At 34.9% G+C, this 24,280-nt stretch overlaps 1 protein-coding gene across 6 annotated transcripts in view; it reads left to right on the top strand.

Annotated features, from left to right (window-relative positions):
• LOC121415090 (unconventional myosin-IXAa-like) overlaps window positions 1–24,280 on the top strand; it is a 76,268-nt gene that overhangs the window by 1,977 nt on the left and 50,011 nt on the right. For 4 of the 6 annotated variants that reach the window (XM_041608174.1, XM_041608179.1, XM_041608178.1 and 1 more), the window contains exons 2-3: window positions 7,282–8,145; window positions 13,249–13,343. In XM_041608174.1, coding sequence (XP_041464108.1) covers window positions 7,282–8,145; window positions 13,249–13,343 — 959 coding nt within the window. Of the gene's footprint in view, window positions 1–295; window positions 640–6,576; window positions 6,917–7,281; window positions 8,146–13,248; window positions 13,344–24,280 lie in introns of those variants that run through there. The other 2 variants (XM_041608176.1, XM_041608177.1) reach the window with 2 other exon arrangements.

Genomic DNA, 24,280 nt, shown 5'->3' with positions numbered 1-24,280 from the left:
TAAGCACAGGATTCGGGTCAAACGTCAGGCACGACATTCAAAGCAATAATTATACACTGTCCCACGGCGCTTATCTGTGTTGGTGATCTACAGTGTGAATATTTATCAGCGTAGATTTCAAGATTTCACAAAGTTCAGTTTATGTGACTGTACCAGATCTAGATCCTTGATGATATACTGACAATTAAGCCTGGTTTTACAGACTTTCTCATGAAATCAGTATTTACTGCAACTACTGGCATTTCTCTTTAACACTTTAATTGATTTGACTCATACGAATATGTATAGAGAATTACCAACCAATTAAATTGATTGCTCTAACTCGAGGAAGGAGGAAAAAAAAGAGAGACTAAAATGACCGCAAGATCCAAACTCTAAACTAGAATAGAATATTTAGTTCGCAGTTTCACACTGCATACTATCAAGTGGGGTATTGAATAGCGTGTGGACATTATTCTGATCAGTATGCTTTGATTGCGAAGGGCAGGTATCCTATTAGGCCAGCCAGGCCACGCAAGCAGAGGATCGCGGCTTCCGAATAATTGAGGATGAGCGGTGCCATTGTTGTGTGCTATGGATTTTGACAAGTGTACACAAAGCAAGACCTTTTGCTGCTGCTGTCTACAGCTCTGCCATGTGGTTAGAATTTTCTTGTTTACATCTGTACTGTAGTAGGAAAAGTACTGTAATAGGGCGTACAATTTTGGTTTTTAGACATATGTTGAAATTGATGTGTGGTGATTTTTAAAGTACATGTAGTGGTGATGCAGCTAATAAAATCATCATGTAGGCCTATAAATTATACATAAATACTTGGTGTTGCATGCAATGTTGATTAATTTTTGAAGGAAGTGTTTTGATATTAAAGTTTGTCGTACAGTGCACGTTGTCACATCCCTACATGCTGAGGCATGCTGGATGGATTCAAAAGCCTTATTTTTATAGCCATTGTTCAAGCTGTTATTTTGCTATCTTTTTATTGTTACTCATGCATGAGAATGGCGAAATGTATCAAATCTTTCGAGGGATTACCGGTATTAACTTTTCCGTGAACCTACTGCATAGGATTGGGGTTATGTGTATCATTTCAAAACAATCCCATGATTTGTTGAATGTGTGAAGTGATACATGAATATAGATCCATATTAAAAAAAAAAGAAGCAAAAATGAATATTTACAAATTGAGGGGGGGGAGGTAGTCTGGTGTGCAAACCTTTCACTCGATTTAAGGGTCTGAATGTGCAGCCTACTCATGCCTTGTGTACTGAAGGCCCTCTCACTGTTCCTGTATTGGAACAGCAAGTCTTGTATGTGCTAGTCTTTGCGTGGAGGCACACTTGTTGATCAAAGTTCTAATCAGGGTCTGTGCCTGCAGACTAGGGGGAGGGGGGTTTTACTTTAATATTGAGTTTATGCTACAAGCTATAAAGTAGGCCTATTTGATCAGGAACCCTGTTGGCCTCTACGGCTTGCAGCACATACACAAGCAAAAGCACATTCTATTTCCAAAATGAAAATCATAGTCAGTATATAGGTTGTAATAATATTTATTTTGTAAATAAACCAAATGAAATAAAACAAAAATGAAAATAGGAAATTGATATAGTTGTTTCTTCTTCATTTTTTTAAAACTCAGATATATGCTGTGGGTGTGGGAAAACACTGGAAAACAAGCTATTTTCAACCGATTATCAAAGAATTGAAATTGCGGTGAACTAAATCTGACATTTACATCAGATTTTTCACCCACGAAGGAAGCGCCCACATAAATATTATATCCCAAGTTTATTATTAGGTCACATGGCGTAGCTTGGGTCGTGGTTTGACCTCTTAAATAGAATTTTCAGTGTTGTGTATAATGCACGCAGTTAGGTCTATGCAGTAATAGTGTAGTAGCTCATGAATGCAAAAGAAATTGACAGTTTGATTCATAACTTTATGATGTCTAAGGAGTTTTTTTTCATAATTTTTTCCACAATTAAGGATTCAAGAGTATTGTAGGCCTATTTTGTTTAACTATCAATTCTCTAGAATTATTTCATGCTTGCTTAATCAAGGTTAGGCATAGTTCCCCCGCTTACCGAATTTAGAATTGCTTCCACAGGATGTATCTTTATCTAGTTTTAATATCTTTTCCATAGTAAGCACTCATTAATAAAGTATAAAACAAGGGCAAGAGGCACACAGGAGATACAAGGTGGTTTCAAACCGCCTCGATCACAAGAATCCCCGTTAAATTACGAGAACTTTTTAAGGCTAAAAAATACCGTTAATTATTCCTGCATTCACACCGCCCCGAAACACATCCTTCAGGATAAGTTCCCGAAGTTACGAGCATGCGCAGTATGGTCTGATAAGCAGGCAAGGCGCGAGATTCAAAATCACTAGCCCAGCAGCCACCCACGCCGCCGCGCCCAACGACACGCTGGGCTAAAAGTTCTTGTAATTTGCTTTTACATCGCCAAAATATCTGCGACCTTGGAAAAATCCCCACGAAAGTTTTCGTAATTTCGCCAAGTACCTACTATTTAGCGGGTATTTTCTTTCGGGGAAATTACGCGTAGTTTGCTTTCACATTACCAAAATACCTGGTATTTTCTGATCGGGGTAAATTTCCCGATCAGAGAATACCTGGAACTGGCGAACTTCGAGGCGGTCTGAAACCACCTATTGAATCTTAGCTTTGACTGAATCTAGCTTGTGATTTAGTTTAGGCATGTCTTTATAAAAAAAATGTGCTAATTTTTCTCTCTATGATTAGATTGCTTTCATTGCGGATATATTATAAAGAAAATGATTATTTTTTGATTGATGGAATATCACATCCGCACCAATATAAAGATGCTTTTTTTCTCAGGTTTGCTTCAGAAAGAAAGACTGAGTAGGCCATTTGTGTATGTAGTATCCATTGCCTTTTGCAAGAACAATGCATGTAGTTGGTTTCATCACTTTCACCAACAGTATTTACTTCCTTCCTATGGCTCTGTGAAGTATGTAAATTTATGCAGACTTTCTAGGGATTTCTTCCTTTCCTTTTCACATTTCCAAGAAACCTACATGTACTTTCACATCAGTAATAATTGCATAATCAAAGCTGCTAGAATTTTCATTAAAAAAACCCAACATATTTTCCATGGACTGGTTACTTGCAATTTGGTTACTTGCAATTCAAGTACATGTAGATCATGTAATGATGACATGCATACTGCATTACATGCACGTGACTCATATTTTTATGAAATATGGGAATTGATGAAATGACTGCATGCTATCAATTAACATGCATGGCTCGAGAAAAGGAAAATATTTCATTTAATACAAAAGAAATATGAAATGATTCATCATTTGGAAGTAGGCCTGTATTTTGAAGTCAGGTTTAACTTTATAGACCATGGTCTAACTCTGTGCTAAGTTTATGGGAAGCCAAAAGTGTCAAATTTTTTATTAAGTTGTATGTTTCTTTATGTTTAATGTGCTCTTTCTTGATTCATCGATGGTGAAGACAATCATCCATTTATACTTCCTTGACAATTAGGAATGATTTGAGAGCCAAATGAGCTGAAATATCTATCATTAGTTATTTATGTAACAATTGGCTATCCATACTTTAAACCTGAGTTTAAGTTAAACCCGACTTCAGAATACGGGCCAAAGTTTTTTTTATAATGGAATGAAACTAAGGCAAAGATCTTTTTCTGGATCAACCCTTTGATAGTTGGAAATTCCAAGAGGTACATGTATTTGTAGCAAATGTTCTTTTATGGCCACCGCACACCTTACGACTGGTCCAAGATCCGATTTTGGAACAAATATTTTCTGAAAATTTGAATGAAAAAAAGTATCTTTTTATTTGAGGTTCATATTAACTGAAAGAATAGTAATTTAAACATTTTGGATGATTGCAAGCTTTATTTTTGAGTAAAGGCCAAATTAGTTTCAAATTGTATAGCCAATTGCACGATTGTTTTTGACGTCATTATGACTAGATATTAAATTCGCTTTTATTCTAATAAGGATGATAGCATAGCCATAGTTCTAGGTATTCCTACAGCGATTTAGAATATTACGCACTAAGATATTCCATGTTTCAATATTAGCATCAAATTTTATTTTTTTTTCTTCTAAATTTAGGTCACAGAGCAATTGTAAGGTGTGCAGGGATGTTAATTATGAATAATTCACAATCTTGGTAAATTATATTGCATCTACAAAAATAACAACAATAGTAGCAAGTGAATGTAATGAATTTATTTTGTAATTTTGCATTATTTTATCACACTCAAACTCTGGAATTGATGAGATCCTAAAATATGTAGTGCAATAATTATTGTTGAAAGGTCAGGGTCTGGAAACTGGAGTTCAAGACTACTCCTATTGGGCGAATAGATTTCATTTGCCATTGTGGTTTTGTTTTATTCCATCTGTCATCAACAATCGTTATAAATGTATGAAGTAGGATAAGCTGGTTCCCAAAGCACTATTTTCAGTTCCATATTTCTGTATTGTTTGCTGGGAACTTTTTACAATAGAACATAACACACTGTAGTAGACAAGCTGACCTGTTTTATATACGTGTGAACATAAATCAACAAGATTTTCAGTCAAACATGATCAGAAGTTTAGATCAGCTCAGTTCATTATTTCATCTCTAGACAACTGTAGTAATGCACATCAAATATAGGCCTATAGAAATAATAAAAGACATGCAAAAAATAAAATGGAAAAAAAACTTAGGATAAATGCAAATGGGATGCGAGAATAAGATATCAGAATTAAGTGTAGGAGTTATGTTCAAAATAGCTTCAAAAAAAGTTAATACTACATCAAAATGAATTCTACTGTCTTATGAATTGCATGTGGTTACACAGGCGTACATAGAGGTCAACACCCTGCTTGGTCATTGACCTTTGACAGTGATATTTGACCTAAGAAAATGCTAAAGATCTATAAAGAAACTGCCATAAATGGATTTTAAAAGCTTCTTGTAGTAGTAGCGTTATTTTAGGACTATGCCTGTTCAAACATTGGGAGTAAGTAGCCAAGTGTGAATGGAATGGTGGAATGTGTAAATAAAGGAGGAAAGGGAATATTTGCAGTTCCTCAGTCTGGGTATTTAAAGATTTACATGTATGTTGTATAAAGAAAGGAAGAGAGATGAGAGATAAAGAGAGAGAGAGAGAGACAGAGATAGAATAATGAAAGATGGGGGGGGGGGGCTTTTGTTGTCTATTGACTGGAGATTTCTAAATTCCTGTGATGAGGATACCCAAATCCTTTTGTCTTTATGGAAAAAAAAACCTACACAAAATAAGCTTTCGAAGAACAATCATAGGCTAACCAATAGTCTGCAGGCACAGACCCTGATTGAAACTTTGATCAACAAGTGGGTCTCCATCCAAAGACTAGAACATATATATAAAAAACAAATTGCTGTTTTGAGAGAGCCTTTTAGTACACAAGGCATTATAGATGTAGCTGCAAATTCAGACCCTAACTTGAGTGAAGTTTTTGCCCAGCAGACCAGACCAACAGGGGCCCCGTTTCATTAAGAGCTACAACTGTTGTAACTTTGCCATTATGGTAATTGCCATGGTAACCTTGATTCTGATTAGCTGCAGAGCACTGTTTTCATGGTAGTTGCCATAATGGCAACAGTTGCAACTCTTTATGAAACGGGCCACAGGGGCCGAGAAAGTTAGCACAACTACTCTCTCTATTTTATGATTCTGAGCATGGAACGTGCAAGTCCCAGGCTGTAATTCCCTACCACTTTCAAATCAAAATGAGGAAGAGACATGCACTTGGACTTTGCTACCAGTTATTCCCAATCCCATAAACTCCTGTTGGAGGAATATAGTTCCTATTATTATTTTTTTTACATTTGAACAGGTAGAGAGAACTGGTGGGTGTTTCATAAAGCTGTTCGTAAGTTAAGAGCGACTTTAAGAACGACTGGTGATCCCTTCTTGCGGTACGTGGTATATTGAATTGGCGATGGTTTAACGCGTAAGAAAGGATCACCAGTCGTTCTTAAAGTCGCTCTTAACTTACGAACAGCTTGATGAAACGGTCCCCTGGCATCCCTGTTCCCTCTATTGTTCTGAAATGTTCTGTGGAGAATGCAGAGCAAGATTGTATATACATGTATCTGCTAGATATTTTTGTCGAATTGCCTTGAAAATTCCACTTGTTGTTGTGAGTGACAGAAAAGTATCACATTATGTAGTACACCGTGACAAGATAAACATGTAGATAAAAAGGAGAGAGAAAAGGGGAGAAAAGAGAGAGGAAGAGACAGACAGACATGAACATGGGGGGGGGGGTGGATCAGGGGCGTGTAAATAAACCATGCATGGTATTACAGCTCAGTGTCAAGGATAATTGCCCATTGATGAAGTAACAAAGATTCCACTGCTTTTTTGTGTTTAACCTCCTCTATGACAAAGCCTGAGCAAACATCCATTGTGGTTGCATTGTCGAGCAATATCGTAAAAATCTAACCCCCTTTGTAAACCCCGATGGTCGCCCAGTCATCAATGACTTAATTCAATGAATGGAAGGAGTTCCCTCCAGCCTACCTGACTCACACAGATTCAAAATATAGTTCTGAAGTCACTTTTGTGAAGACGATCTGCTGCAGAACTGCTACCTGTGAATTTGTGAAAGAAAATTTTAGTGTGTGTGTGGGCAGTGACCAAGGAGCATCATGTACTTTTTGTTTGGATCCTTTAATCTTGGAAACTAGATCTTACAAACAAGAAAGGGAACTTCTTATGGAAAAATATCTGGTTATAAAAGCGATATACTGAAGTCTATATGAGTATGATGTTGATTTTTTCACAACAGTATCCTCATTTTGGTATTTGCAGTTTATATGATGTTTGATCGCACTCAACGTTGTTCTGAAGTAATGCAGGTAAAGTGTATATAGTACTTCTCCAGTTTGTGCATCACACAATATTTGGCTGCACTTTGGTATGATAACATTTTTTTGATCTGGAAGATTGTGGGTGTGTATGATTGAGTAATATTTGTATTTCATTTTCTGTTAACTTTACAGCTGTCCCTGTTAGAAAACAAAGAAACAAAAGTTCTCTTAACCTTGTTAATTCATGTCATTGGTGTTGGATGTAAAATTATTTTTTTTTTTATATATTATCAAACGAATCACCAAAATACAGGAGCATCCTGATACCTGGGAATTTCTTTGCTGATGACAGCTTGTTTTAGGTATTTTCATCAGTAACTGAGTTATTTTTGTTTTTCTTTGCATAAATGCAGGTGCAGACCCCTGGCTCAACCATGGCGGATGGTGTTGGGGTGGACGACACCGTCTATGCTGTGAGGGTTCACCCTGGTACCGTTGACCCCGATCGGCATTACGTTGTCATCCAAGCCACCAAGCAGACCAGTACCAAAGACCTTCTGGAGGCCCTCTGCTGCAAGCTTGCCCTTTCCGAACCCGAGGAATACTGTCTGTCAGAGGTTTGCCAAGACTCGGGACAGAGCTGCAAGGAGCGTCGGCTAGACCTGGTGGAGTGTCCCGTCAAAGTGCAATTACTCTGGCCAAAGATAGTGGACAGCAGTGGTGGTGACTCCACCGACTCGGGCACCTTTCAGACGAACTACCGCTTCTTTTTACGTGGCATAAACGAGACGCCAGGAGCACTCCCAGACATGTCTGACATGAAGAGCATAGACTCCTTTGTGAGCGGGTACTTCCCGCAACCCTCAGCATCCGGTGACTGCCATGACTTATGCAAACTGCCTGATCTCAACGAAAAGACACTCCTGGACAACTTATCGGCCAGATTTCGCAAGGGCAAGATTTACACGTATGTTGGATCAATACTTATAGCAGTGAACCCTTTCAAGTTCTTCCCTATCTACAACCCAAAGTATGTCAATTTGTATCAGAACCACAGGTTTGGGGAGCTTCCCCCGCACATCTTTGCAATTGCGGATGCTGCGTTTCATACGATGCTCCAGGAGAAACAGAATCAGTGCATTGTGATATCAGGAGAAAGTGGATCAGGGAAGACGGAAAGTACTACGTTGTTGATACACCATCTGACGGCACTGAGTCAGAAAGGATTTGCCAGCGGTGTAGAACAGACTCTTTTAGGAGCAGGCCCAGTGCTTGAGGTATATACCAAATTACTCATTGCCTTTATATTGCGTTGTTAATGATTGAAATCTCAGGGCAGGTAAATATGGCTCAGTGGATAAGCCTCCTGACTTTGAACCTCAAGGTCCCGGGGTTTGAATCCCACCGCAGCACTCTCGTCCTGTAACAAGGTGTTTATCTACATTTGCCACTCGGTACCCAGTAGGAAGAAATTCCTTAATTGCCTGAACGTCTGATCAGGGTAGCTTTGCTAAGGCCGGGGTAATAAAATCCAGCGCTTGGAAGCATTGTGCCTTATATGAATGTTTCATATTAATGTCTTCTAGCATATGTTAAGCCAATCCCAGCGCAAACTTGCTCAATGCTAGATTCTCAGGATCAGGGGAGATCACGTCCAGTTTTTTCTGACAGTATACAAATAGGCATGAGTGCGATGGTGCGAGATTTCGCAAAGGGTGAAAGAAAGATGCTCTACTCAACCAGGCGTTAGCCGAGTTGAATAGAGCGTTTCTTTCTTTCACCGAATGCAAAATCTTGCACCATTGCACGAATAAGAGTATTCGCTATTTGTGTTGTACAACGCCCCAGTGTTCAGCGAAAATATGAAAAGAAAAACAAAAAGAGTTTTTCCCTGCAGTAATCTATGAAAAGGGAGCAATTTTGAAAGCGAAAAGCAAAATCCAACATGACCTCAGGCAGCATTGCGCTTTTAGCAGGCCATATGTGTATTTCACCTTCATTTTTCACTGAGCGCATGAATTGAATCATATTGTGACGTCACCTCCCAAAACCGTGTAACGGAACATTTTGGATGGTACATCATGTGTGCAACGGTGCGAATGTTTGACATTCAGCCTCCCATTTGATCGCGTACAACAAACTAAGTAGGCGTTGTACAATCACCATAGTAACAGTGCCTCTCAGCCAAACAAGATCAAGGAAAGAAATCAGGTCTGACAACTTCTCAGACAAATATGTTGATGAAAATGTCCCCAGCTCATTACATTTGAGATTTATCTTGAGGTTCAAGAAACCCCGTTCGCATGAGCTGGAGTTAGGGATTGACATTGGGTTGAATATTCAATATGGAATATGTGCAAGAAGGACTCCTTTTTAGAATTAGGCCTAGCTTGAATAGCGTGTAAATGGTATTACATCATATATATATACCTAGGCAAACCTGGGTTTGCGAATTAGCTGGCTAACTCTCTTGATTTATCAACATTTTTTTTACTATTATGGAACTAGTAATGACTTCTGTGACAGTACTCTTTTGACCATCAAAACACAAGTTTTCAAAGCTAGTAAACATACACTGGAAGAACGCGTTATTACACTGTACTTTTTTTTTCTTCCCAGAATTTTAATACTTGAAAGAAATATTTATATCAAAATACAATTTGTGTGAAGAACATCACGTACATGTAAGTTTACAAAATTAATTTTTCATCACTCAATGGGCACAATAAAAAAAACGAATAAATCTATATTCACAAGAATATTTGTAAGGGCCGGGGAGAGTGATGTAGTCATTTACAGGGATATTTGAAATGAATATTATCTAATCCCCATAATTCATCGATGTTTGGTGGTGTTACTATTTTGGTTTCTATATCATTACTTACCCTTGATAAATTCAAGATACCGATTGTACTTTTAATATCCTAGTCTAGTGCTAGTGATTTCCCTTAGAAAAGATAGAGTTTTTAATAATAATAAAAAAGGCGCCTTCCAAACATGAGTAACCCCCCTCGTATGAACACAGCTTGAGTTAATGGATCGTGAGGCAACATTAATGTTGGTGACTCATACATAAACACAGTTTATTTCATTGTCTGTACCCCCTATCCTGGAAATGATAAATGATGCACTCCTGATCCCCTATTAAAATAGGGAATTATGGGTAATCACTCAATATAATTGCTCTCTGGGAACTATTTGATCATTGGATTTTTATAATGATATAGTACATGTATGGTAGAAATGTATTTGAAAGGTAGGCCTATTATTTAACTTTGTGAGGAGCCGATTTGAAAAATTATCAAACCAAGATGAAACATGTGTAAAAGTATTAGAACTAAAGAACCCTGAAAATAACCATTATTGGGAGTGAATAGCTAAAAATACAAGGCAAACCCAATTATGTAATTAGGCGTCTTAAAAGACGCTTAAATAGAACACATAAGTGTATGGGATGAAAATAAGATGGTGTTTCCGGTCACTTTATATTTCACTTTTTGAAGCACTACACTGTAAATATTGATTTTCGGACGCAATTTTTTCTTCGCTATATTTTTTTAACTTTATCACACACACAGGTGACAAGTGTTGCCTTCTAGCTCAGATTTTAAAAAAGTCAAATTAATGTTTAATAGCCAATCACTTTAAAGATAAATGCCAGTAGTTGCAGTAAAAACTGATTTCATGAGAAAGTCTGTAAAACCAGGCTTAATTGTCAGAATATCATCGAGGATCTAGATCTGGTACAGTTACATAAACTGAACTTTGTGAAATCTTGAAATCTACGCTGAAAAACGTTTACACTGAAGATCACCAACACAGATAGGCACACGTGGGACAGTGTATTATTATTGCTGGAATAAAGACCCGACGGAAGTAACCGAATCCGCGCTTATTTTGCTTATTTCTCAGCAATTACACAATCTCTCCCAGAATCCTTTGGCACATATTTTTTATTCATACAAACAGACACTTGGGTGGTCATTATATTAGATTCTGTAAAAAGTCATTTTGAGATCGTTACCAAAACTGGAATTTATCTTTAATATGTTTTCTCTTTTCTGTAATAATAATGATTATTGCTGTATTTACATACATGCTTGCCTGAGGATACAAAGCGATGTTATTATAACCCTGGATTTGCATGAAGCTGCGCTGCCTATGTGCTCAAGCATTCGAGGAATATCTTCCTACCGGGTACCCATTCACCTCACCTGGGTTGAGTGCAGCACAATGTGGGTAAATTTCTTGCAGAAGGAAAACATGTCATGGTTGGGAATCGAACCCATGTCCCTGAGATTGAAAGACGGGAGTCATATCCACTAGACCACGAAGCCCCCACAGCATTTACATGTACTGGTTTGATGCATGTACATGTAGAATGTACACCAGCTTGATTTGAGAAGGGATTTATGAAAGCAAGTATAATAAGTTGATGAATCATTTCTGTCTAAGAACTAATTTTGACAAATTATAGAAATTACAGCTATTAAAGTACTACAAATCAAGAATATCACCTTCCCTTGGAAAAGCTGCATACACCTGTAAGTATGGATAAAGTTGTTGACTTGCAAGATTATGTATTGATCTTATAAAACTGAATACCTATATGTTTTCAATATCACAGATTTTCTTACCAATGGATAACTGTAGGACCTGTCATCATTGGCAATTGAAGTGATAGGTTCTCATTGAGATTTAAATTGACTTGCAATAATATTGAAATCATATTTTAGTTTATATTTGGTGCTTATATGTTTTTATAGCAACCTTTTTGATTTAAATATAAACATGTGTATTCTTCCTCATCATTTGATTGTATATTCAATCATGTTTAAAGCACTGTGAATGTCGTGCTTGTACAAAACGTGCATGAGCTGGTATTTACATGTGTATGTACATGTACTTTTACCTCGAAGTTGACATATTTATAACGGGAGTATTCAATTAATTAGGGATCCGGGCTGGCAGTTTACATTAATGCAGCCGTTATTGGCATTCGTCAATTATCTAAATTGGAAGAATGACCTGAATTTCTGCCCAATTTATCAATATCCTCCTTTGTTGGATTGGCTTACGGCATGCAATGAAACATAATTCAAGTTCTCCCTGGCTTTTAAAAGTTTTTATGCTGTGATAAATGTTCCTCTCTACTGGCAAACACTGCCAATTCCTAATTTATCAGAAAATTACGAACAAAAAATTCTAAACGAGAATGGGACTCCGGCTAAGACACAAACAAATTATTTGATCGGTATTATCATCCAATAAGAAGTGTTTTATTATGAGATGAGGGAAGGAATTGCCTGAAATAGGGTAGAGAGAAGTGGCTATTCCTGGTGGAGAAATTGTTGTGCATACTCGGGTAGCATTGCTGTCGTCACTGTGCGACTATTTTGAGAAAATGGACTCAAATTCACTTATTTTCTCCAAGGCTACTTGTACAGTAAAAGCATCTCATCTCATTTTCGTGTGCATTCATTCTATTTCTGCCTTCGCTAAACGTAGCCTGAATTAGCATTGGGGAGGGAGGAGAGAGGGGGAAAAGGAAATGGAATTGAAGAAATTGTGTAGTGGGTGGATGTTTTTGCTTCTTGTTTTGATGGGAATAGATGCCAAAGATACAAATTTGAAGTATTTGGGATGTTTGTACATGTATTGTCTGAGAGGAGATAAAACATACATGTTTGATTATGATAAAAACATTTTACCATTTCACACAGAAATCGATTTGAGAGTATATTTGTATTGTATTGCATTTTACAATGCATGTAGTATCAACCACCCCCTCCCCAAAAGAAGAAATTTACATACATGTAGGGGTAGAAGCTGTGGAAGTACTGTATATGTAATTTTTTATTACTGAAACAACCCCCTCCTTGGAGTATGTACAATTCCAGGTAATCTTACATTTTTTCTGTCTTTATACAGTACATGTACATGTATTGAGCATACTTTTTATTGTTCTGTTGAAAATGAAATAAAACAATTTGCACTTGTTTATATTGATTTATCAAATGCATACTTTCATGGACTCACTGTACACGTCCGTGTATGCAGTCAAGCAACTTTACACTGAAATCATATCTCTTTCAACTGTTAACTCTGATATTAAGCTTCATGGTTGTTTTAAGGGTAATTTTGTAAGTTTGTCAGTCTTTCTTCCATTATTCTTTATTTTTTCCTCACTTTTTTGCTTTTATTTTTGCCCCCTTAAGTCAGACTTTCTATTGGAATAATGGATTACAGTTATGTAGTAAATAATGAAGGACTTAATCTGCAGTTGTATTGATAAATTACTTTTAAAAATGTAACATGTTTTTATTGAACTCATGACATGTTTTGAAAAAATAACATGTTTATTTCTCTTTGATCACCAGGCATTTGGGAATGCAAAAACAGTAGTAAACAACAACAGTAGTCGCTTTGGGAAATTCATCCAAATCAACTACAGGGAAAATGGCACAGTTCATGGGTAAGATAGAGTTTTCATTGATTTTACTATGTTATGTTGTGCATTTTCAACATTCTGCATGCATTGTTGATTAATATGCTTTATGTACCGTACTGTATACGTGTATGTCCTTTCCTCCCAATAAACTTTCAAAAGCATCCATGATTACATCATTTTGAAATCCATCTGAGGCCGAAAAAGTAGGTTGTTGAATGATTTGCATTTTGCAAACTATTCAAATTTGACTATTATTCATGATTTCTCTTGTGAGAAGCTCAAATTTAACAATTTGCATTTTTTATGGTCAAATACATACAGGGCCATTTTGTTTATTGGTTTAAATAACTTATTTGACTGTATTACAGACACTTGCACTCTTTCATGGATAGAAAATGAGATTTATTTTACAGGTAGATTGCATATCATGTTAATTACAAACTTTTAAAAAGTATTATTTTTGTTAGTTTTCTTTTAGCTGCAATCATTTAATTACATCCACTTCAATCCATGTCCTTTTCTACATTTATAATCACATTTTACTATTTTACAGGAAAGAAAGCTTAATCAATTTGGATGGTTAATTCATGTGCATATATGTTCTGGAGAGAAAATATCCATTTACACTGAGAAAGAAATTCAAGCTAACATGAGTTTAACTTGCTTGAAAAATATACATTGTAAAAATGTTTTAATTCATGAAAGTTCTACATGTATCATTAAGTGACTTAGATGGTAACCTGGGTGGGTATTCAGTTGAAAGGATTGATTGAGTACTTGGTTAAGCAAAATTCTTAAACTCCTATTCAGATTTACATCTAAGTATTTTACTTTATCAAGCCAAATTTAAGCAAAATACTTACATGTAGCCTAGTACATCTAACAACCATTGTTAAATCATTAAAGTTTAAAACCAAACAACCATTGTTAAATCATTAAAGTTTAAAACCAAATAATGTGCAAGGTATGTATTCATCTGTGCACATTATGTATGACTGCGTGTATAAGTTTGTAAACTGCGCACAAGCCAGACTTTAATAAGCCAGGTAGGTGGCTGAGTTTAATTCTTAACAAAATACAATACAAAATGCAAGTTAATGCCAAAAATGGATTTAAGTATTTTGAAATATGCAAAATACTTAGTAAAATATTTAAAATACTTAGTAAAATATTTAAAATCTGGCTTAAGTATATTGAATACTGGCCCTAGTATTTTGGTTCTCCTGCAATGGATGCAAAAGAATCTCCAGTGTTGAGATTGTGATAGTGTTAAGGTTACAGAAGAATTTGAGAATAAGTTATTAGGATTTAATGCTCAGATGTGGGTTAGGTGTTGACTTGCAGAGTTTCCATCTGTGTATAATACCAATTTTCACTGAGCAAAAACCAAGAATTTGACTTCCATAGAGATGTCAGGGAATAATTTTCCTGGTATCGCATCGCAATTTGCTCCATATAATTTTATGACTGCTACACAAAATTTCACTTATTTAGCAATTTTTTACATAGAACTGTACAGAACATAGTTGAAATCTTTTCTTTGACAACTGCAAATGTTAATCAAATTTGAGAAGTAAAATTATTCCAGGATGTTCTGATTAATGGAAGAAACTGTTGGCAGAAAGCTGGTATTATATGGGCAATTCCATGGAAAATGTTCACTTTAGAGAAAAAATGAAGTTTAAGATTTCACTTCAGCAGTCAAATTTTCTTAAAAAGTAATCTATAAAGTCTCAATTTCCAATAGAAAAATCGCAATATTGATAAAATTTTGTAGTTTTTTCCATCATCAAAAAAATAGAATAGTAAATTGCAAAATGTAAAAAATGTGGCTATTTTTAAACAATTCATCTTTCCTGTCTTTACTAAAAGCAAACAAGGTCCCAGAGGTCTCTTTTAACTTTTGAATAGTTCATTAATGTTTAAATCAACAGAAAATTATCGTTAAATTTTATGCCATTCATCAATTTTAGAGAAATCTGTCTTCAGATTTGTGTGATTTCTTTACCATTATCAGTGTCATGTCCGTTACGTTTTTCACTTAAAGTTTTCACAGCTTACAGGAAATTTGTCTAAAGGTACTGCAGATTCAGATTCTATGTTAGAATTAAACCCCCTACCATGTGTAGCAATCATTTTCCCTTACCACTTCTCATTTTCATAAAAATGGCGTAACGGACATGACAATTCGCGTAACGGACATGACGCCTTATATATGGCAAAAGGCAGCATTCACAAAAACAAAATATTAGGCTCAGTGTCACAGACTGAGGTCAGCCTCAATTGTTTGAGGATAGCTGAATGTAATATTTCCTAGAATCTGCATGTCATTCAAGCTATTTTTAGAAGTTGGTGAATGATGAAAGTTCAGCTCTTGTTCTGGTAGATTTTTCTGAGAATTAACGGTATGCCACATAATATTAGGATAAGATGCAGCTAGATCTGGCAACATACTCAGATCACAATCTGCATCATTTGTGTTTGAACAAACATTTGATTATCTTAGGTTTTTGCACTGACAGTTTGGAGCATTATAAAACTCCAACTTGTGAATTCATGATCATTGATGATATTACTTCAAAGTATCTGACTTTCACCAACCTCTACATACCTCTTCAGTGATGGCATGGGCTCACATTTAAAAGCAAGTTTGTATTCGGATATCTGTGTTACATGATGTAGCTCTATGAATCCATGAATCTACAGTGGCACTTCTTTGCAGTATCACAAAGCAAAGGGGCCGTGGAAAGAATGTGGCGCGATCAATAAATTATGTCATCATAGTAGTATTTTGGTCAGCCATAATCATGATTTGAATGATGTATCTTCAATTGTACACAAGCAGCGCGGACAATACAACAAAATTAGATACAGCCACATTTGTCGGCAAGCAAGATCGTACGATTTAGAACATCCAAGATTTGATGAAAGGATGATTATACTCAGGATGATAGTTATTTTGAATGAAAAAAAAAATCTCAGAAGCTATTTACAAACATTCTGATTACCTTTCAACTCATACATAATCGATAATAAAAAACCGGTTTCCAGGTACTGCTATTAAATTTTTATTAAAAAACTTTTTAATACCATTTTTTGTAATCTTAAAACTGACATTAATACGAGTACATGTTCTTTATCATACAATACATTCCATAATATGTTCATCTTGGATTTATACAGGTCTGGTATATTTTGTTTTCTTCTCACAAAAAATGAGATTTGGTCTGCTCAGTGTGCAGTAGTGGTATGATAAACATTGCATTCAATATAAAATTATCATTTAGGCTATAGCTATAAATTAATGATACCTGCTAATAATATCTACATATTTTTCTTTAGAGTGTTAGTAAAGGTACTTTGCTGTTACATAATTACTTTCATTATTCATATTTCCTTCATTTTCAAACTAAGAAGTGCTGATGAAGTTCACTTCATAAGGGTGTCATGTCCGTTACACTAGTATATTATCAAATATTAAGGTGTGAATAAAAAATAATCTTTTCTATCAACTTTTTCTCCTATAATTAGGTGTGGTGGATGGTAGTAACTTGAAAATACTCATTAACTGTTGTTATCCGGTGTAAAATTAATTTTTCTAAATATTTTTTTTTGTTTTATAAATATTGTACAAAAAGACCCCCTCTCAAATTGCAAAATAATAGGAGATATTACAGATTACCAGTTATGATATGTCTCTCTAACCTCTAGCCTTAACATGTAAACAATTAGACTTGTACCATATCTTGTAATAAAATAATTATATTCGCTTACAAAAAGTGGAAGAAACTGTCATGTCCGTTACGCTTCGTGTGTCATGTCCGTTACGCTACATTTTGAGCTAGGAATACAGAATGCACTGCAAAACTGTTGTTAAACACCATTTTATGGATAGAGCATGATCTTAAGATTAAATTAACACCAACGTCAGGTGCATGCAATCTAAGAATTCACAGGAATTTTGATAAGCAATAGGAGGTAAAAATGCTTCGTCCATTTCGTGTCATGTCCGTTACGCTCACGAAGACTGCAATTTCTCCGCAACTGTTCAACGAAACGATTTGAAATTTTATGTGTATGTAACAGATACTTAAATGTGTCTGATAAGCTTAGTAACAATTATCAAAAGACTGCTAATTCTACTGTATAACTCTTTGAATTACAAAAATTTGTCTGAACGTCATGTCCGTTACGCTGGAATTGACCATATGTACAATGATTATTTATTAAAAACAAATTTAAAAGGTAATAAAAAACGAAACCGATATATTCATGATTACAAGCATAAATTGAGCTGTTCATAGAAAATAAAGAGTTATGGAATGAGTGTAAATGGGCTTAATGTACTTTTGTGAGATTTGTGTTGAATGTATTGACTCTTTTCTTCATTTTATTCAGAAACAGTTATTGATTAATGCATACATTTAGATCCGTGTTCGTAGAGTTTACAATATATTATAGTGATGCATTTTTTTTTCTTTCAATTTTTGTCCCTTCCCTGTTTAAGTTTTGATTTGTGCGAAGTTATATGTAACGTGTAGTCTTATCAGTCACTGTTGCCAATTTGCCATTAATTACAGTGTACGTCTTCACTAACAACCGTGACAAAAAGACAAAATATTCTTTGGTTTTAAGAACTAGTACGTTACCAATATATGAAGTCATGGGGGGATCTAACTTCTTACATTTTAAAAATGTTAGGCATTCTGCATGTACTGTAGTATTTTCTGGGCTGAAATTTTTGTATGTCTGCAATATGTGTTGGACACTAATCCATGTCAGAAAAAAAGCTGAGATACATTTAGTTCTGTTGATTAACAAGCATGTAAAAATCAAAAGAAAATAGTCAACCTTGTGCTTTCCTCCATCTACTCTCAATATTTTTGTTGTATTGGAGCAAAAAATTTTATCATTTAAGTAAATTTTTTTTCTTGAATTGTGGTTACACCTAACAGTAACAAGCCATTTTTATTTTAATCAAGACATGAAGTTCACCCCCATCGAAATATTTTGAAATTATACTCGTTACCCATCTTCATCTGCACTTTCAATATGTATGATTTATTTTTTGTGTGTGTTCTCAAAGGATTTCAAATATCATCTCTAAGAATAAAAAGGGTTATGAAAGTAGTTTTTTTTGGGGAGGGGTTCCTTTTATAAAAATATATTCTTGCATGTTCTTAAGTGTCCCTATTATAATTACATACAGTTTTAACCCATTATTTTTTTGACTGGTTTCAACTCCCACGTTATCCCCAGTAATTGTAATTTGTAGGAAAGGGTGTGTGCTGAAGAAGGATGTGCAGGCTCAAGAAAGGAAATGATGATTCTGAAAGAAATAAATGAAATTGAAGGTTTTCTTTTTGTAAGAAGATTATTTTCTTGAATATTCTTACAAGCGACCCTGTTATAATATATAAAGGGTGGTTTCAACCGCCACGTGATCCTAAGTAATTTGTAGCCTAGGTAAGGATGTGTGCTGGAGAAAGATTTTGTAGGTTCAAGAAATTAATGATTTGATGATGAAAAGTTGTACATGTACTTTGGAATGAAACCGTCATCATACCAAGATCAGAGAGTTGCCAATCTTGAGAGGGGGTGGGCCCGGGGGTACGGAGGTTCCCATTTTAAACATTAAAAGAGCCTTGCTGGAAAATTATTATGAAAAAAAAAGAAATGGCCCCTTTTTGTGCCTTTATCAATTTGATAGAAATGAGGGGTTTTCTAGATAGTGAATTTGGTACATTTATCATTAGTAAACTTTTGTTTTTGATGATTTAAAAAAACGGATACATGTTCAAGTATTACTCTAGATGGATAAGATTTTTTTAGCTATTATATTTTATACACCATCCCTTAGTCTTGCCTTTGTGTTCAAATAAAGAAAATTATGTATTTGCTTATTTTGCTATAACATGGTTGTTCTCTCTCCCTTCCTTTTGATGGTTTGTTTATTTTCTATCACATGCATTGTGAGTTGTGATTCTACACATTATATGGAATTATGGAAATTCCATCAACATTCGTTTTCATTTTTTCCAGAAGCCAGGTTAAACTTAATAATCTTTTAATTCTATTTTTTCCAAGTTTAGGTAGGCATGTATGAATATGTTTTATTTTTATGCTTTCTCCAGATGCTCAATAAACACAGATAACGTTGAGAGTGATGGGTAAGCTGCACACCCCTGTGTGTGGAATGGAATGCACCATGTTGACGATAACCAGCATGGCTTTTTCTACTTTGTGAGGATTAGTTCATGTTGGGATTGAGGGGTGAAGGATGAAGGGAGATTTTGTGAGAGGAGAGGGAGTGAGGGGAGAATAAGAGTTGAATCTTACAGGGATCGTCCAGGCTGAAAATATTTATATCTTGATACATAGAGTAGAATTTACTGAGCAAAATGCAGAAAATTTCCTCAAAATCAGATAAAGTTATTGAAGTGTAAAGTTTAGCAATATTTTGTGAAAACAGTCATCATGAATATTCATTAGGTTGGCTGAGGATGTCGCATCTCCACTTTCCGTTTTCTTATGTTATTACATAAAATCATATTTTTTCCATTATTTCATACTTGTGTGAATAATGTGTCTCCCTTCTAATGAAATAAGTTGCAGCATTAAATATCTAATGCACTAAATCAGTTGTCAATCCAATTTTTCTAGTTCTTGGAGGAAAAAATTTGAATAAACCTAATTGCATATAATAAAATACAAAAGAACAAGTGGAGATGTGACATCAGCCCACCTAATGAATATTCATGATGACTGTTTTCACAAAATATTGCTAAACTTTAAAATTCAATAACTTTGTTATTTGTTATCCGATTTTGATGAAATTTTCAGCACTTTGCTCAGTGAATTCTTTATTATTTATTATGCTGTACATACTTTCAGCCAGGACCATCCCTTTAAGCCAGAATGATTAGATAACTCTCATTTGAATGAAATTTTTTTATAATAATTGCTTTTGTAATATTGATATCTCTATTGATGCTGTTTCCATTTGATGTGGTAATTCACTGTACTTCTTCGAGAATGGATAGGTCCATGTTACAAAAGATAGAAATAGATTTCTCAGGCTTGCTTTTTGAATAGAAGAATGCAAGAACATGACTGAAATTGTTCATTACATCTTCATGCTGCTTTATAATCTTCTGTGTATGTTTGTAATTAAATGTTTTTCTATAGCATGCATTGATGCTTTTATAATCTAATTTGAGATGGATTGCTTAACTGCATTTATCGAACCATTTCCTCCACATAATGTAAGTACTTTATATGAAATCAATGAATATAACTCATAATTCTCATTGTATTTTGTGTATTCTCATGTATGTTGCCGACACTTGCCGTGACCCCCTTTTTCGCAGCTAAGTCACAGACAACACTGTGTACTGTGTGATAATTCACCCGAATGGAAAGTTGATGCTAATAATTTTTATACTGACGAGCAGAAAACATCGGCGAAATAGCAACAGAGCTGCAGCTTACAGGTTTATGCATTTTTAAAGTTTTTATTTTGTTACGTCACATATCCAAGCAGCTCCCTGTGTCTTGATATACATGTAAATTAGTATAATTCAATGTTCTACGAAATATTCTAATGAGTTTATATGTGCATCCATAGAAACATTGTTTAATACCTGCTTTTATGAATTTTTTTAGTCATTATAAACCATAAAAAGTGGAAATTTGTCAAATTAATATTATATGTCAGGACTAAACCATTAAAAAAGGGGAAATTTATTACAGAGTATGTTTTAAATGTCTTAAAAGTAGTTGCTTTTGTAATGTCATAATTCAGAACTTTTTATAAGTTATAAGTTTAACATCATTTTTTGAAAAGCAAATATCAGGGAATATTGTGATCTTGCAGATCTATGTGAAAGCAAGTAATATATGTATATGTGTGAGATTTCCAATAAACCTCCATTGTCTGATATCGGTACATGTTCATGTAATCTAATGAGAGTCTACCTTTATTTAAACTTCATAATCCATTTACAATCTAAAGTCGACACTCGAGAATGCTTGATTTGATTGCATGCTTTAAGAAAGGTTTGCTGTCGACGTGATTGATGGAGTTTGCCTTTCAAAATCACACCATACCTTCATTAAACGACCAATCTAAAAGCATGCAGTAAACAAGCCTGACAATGATTGATACATGTGGTTTAAAACCCCATCTTCCTTTCTCAATTATAACATTCGAGCTTAACATGATTACACTCATGTCAAAAAGTGCAGGAAAGGACCTTGCTCCAATTATAGAATATCTTATTAGAGCGAAGAGGGTGTTAGATTGTCACATTATCGACGGTTTTTACCGCTGAGTGGAGAAAGACTGGCCAGCGCAGATTGAGGGCCCTGAAATCATACTATGTACTTTAGTTTCAAACATTTTGATATTTGTGCAAATTATTAGTAAAGGCATTCAGCCTGGAAGGCAGATTTAAACAAATAATGAAATGTTATTCTGCCAACTGCATAAAAAATTATTTTGTTAAAGGGGAAATCCACCCCAATACAAAGAAAAAAAAGTCATATTTTGTTAAATTTTTTTAGTGTCAAGCTTGTTTGATTTTCTTGGAGAATTAAAAATATATTTCCCAATTTTTATGGTGGACTTCCCCTTTAAATGTGTGAATGGCCTTTGCCGAATCAGGATGAAAGCTGTTTCTGCTCTCATATTTGTTTGTTTTGAGATCTTTACATGAATATATAAGCCATCATTATACCTGTATTAATCATTCATGAATGTATTGTACAGTAGAATGAATGCTTTAGGGCCGTCTGCACCATCCCGAGTTTTCAAATTAGCGTGCTATTTCTTATCCGGCAAATTATCCCGATCTGAGCAATATCTTGAGATTATTTGCAGTGGAGATGCAATTATCGCGCTAGTTCAAAGGATTAATCTCGAGATTGCAATCCCAAGTCAACTTGGGATTATTTGCAAAATAGCGCTCTATTTTACGAATTATCGCGCTAATTCGTAGGTGCAGACGCAGTAGGGATTATTTATTCACGGCGTCAGACCATAATGCATCGATGCCTCGCTCGAGCAGGAATCGCTCTTCTTGCGATGGTGGAGACGGGGTTTCTTGAATCTCGAGATTAATCGTGAAGAGGGCCAAATCGTGCTAAAATCTCGAGATTGAGCAAACTCGGGATGGTGCTGCACGGCCTATTGAAATGCATAGAAATATGCCAAACAATATTTATTCTCGGGGACCCTACCTTATTAACACCATAAATCAATTCAGATTAGTGATAAAGCATATTTTCATTGTCAAAGCGTGATAGGAATTAATACAGAGAGTCTGATGCATATAGCTCTCACCAGAGACCAGCCAGTGGCTCAACAAACTATATTGATTAATTGATCCTGTTCTTTAAAGGGCGGAAAACGCCATTCAAAATAAATCTTGTAAACACTCCATTGTTAAGGGTACTTAGACAAATGGTGTAGAAAATTACGCGAGACGACACTGATACTACAGTGTAGCAAAACCACAAATATACACACACCTATATGTACATGTAGCTCATACATGTACTTCTACATGTTTGTGGAGACTGGAAATACATGTATCTGCAGGGTATTGCTCTATAATGTGAAGTAAATTTACATCATTTTCATGATGTTATTTCTCCTGCATGATATAGCTTCAAGCCATTCTATAATATATTCTCTTTCTTCATTCATGGAATTATTGTGATTATGCATTAATTATTCATTATGGCATTTATATAATTGCAATCTTTACCATCTTTAGTATAAAGCATGCATATTATATATCCATATACTGTATACATTGTACTCAAAACTAAGGGTTAAAGAGTGTATTGTATAATACAATATTCTTAGTATTTTAATTCAATTATTGATTATTGATTAATCAATTGTGATGACTTGATGGTGCAGTAAAAAGCATTCAAAATGTTATTTTCCAAATTATTGACATTAAAGCTGGGGTAGTATAATGCAGCACTTAAAAACATTGTGAAGCACTTAAAATGTTGCATACATATTATTACTGTTATGAAAGATCTGTGTATCTATTTCTTTTATCATTGAATACATATTTCCACTGCCAATTAGTGGCAATTTTTGAGAAAGTGGAAATGGTCACTGCAGAGTGCAGAATGTATTATGGGAAAAACTCCATTCCTTATAAAACCAGGGCCATATTAATTTTATGTAATAATGCAATAAATACTCCCAGTCAATTTTACTGATGTTCTTACATGTAATTTGCCGTAGGCTAAGTATTACAATGTATTGTACAGTTAACTCTGTATTTTAGCTGCAGGACCCAGGTCATATTTATTTTTAGTTGTCAATTTGAGACCATGATTTGAATAAACAATGTGCATTTGTATTATTATTACGAACTATGACGCAGCAATGTACATTAGTTGGATGTTTCTGAGGGTGGTAATTTCCTTTTAACAAATTGAATCTTAGGGAAGGGAAAATTGAAATATCATCCGTCTATTTTTAGTCTCTTCGTGAATTGTAATCCCAAAGCCGCCATTGTCTCATTTATTGTGAAAAATGCTGACACTGTGCCATTTTCTTTTGCTATTATATTGTGAGGTATCTTGGCACATTTTACAGCATGCTGAACTCAGTGGGGAATTATGAGAAATCATGGATTGTACCAAAACATTAATATCAAACATATCATGTTTCCAAAAGTTTTTCTTGTAACTGATTGTTGAAAAACAGTTGTCTACCTTTCTTTATTCATAATATTGGAAGGGAGTACAGATTAAACTTGTTTTAGTGTGTAAATATGTATGTCATTTTTTTATGATGAATAAATGAATAAAAAAAAAAAGAAAATCGTACCTAATGGGAATGATGCAGGTCTTTTTCCATACCAAAAGTTCAGTGTCTTCTTTGGATCTTTGGAATAGGATACCTGTATACGTTCACAAATTATTTGCATGTA

Source organism: Lytechinus variegatus, chromosome 5 (genome assembly GCF_018143015.1).
Source record: "Lytechinus variegatus isolate NC3 chromosome 5, Lvar_3.0, whole genome shotgun sequence".
NCBI lineage: Eukaryota > Metazoa > Echinodermata > Echinoidea > Temnopleuroida > Toxopneustidae > Lytechinus > Lytechinus variegatus.
The sequence above is the reverse complement of the archived record's forward strand: the minus strand, read 5'-3'. Positions and strand labels throughout refer to the sequence as shown.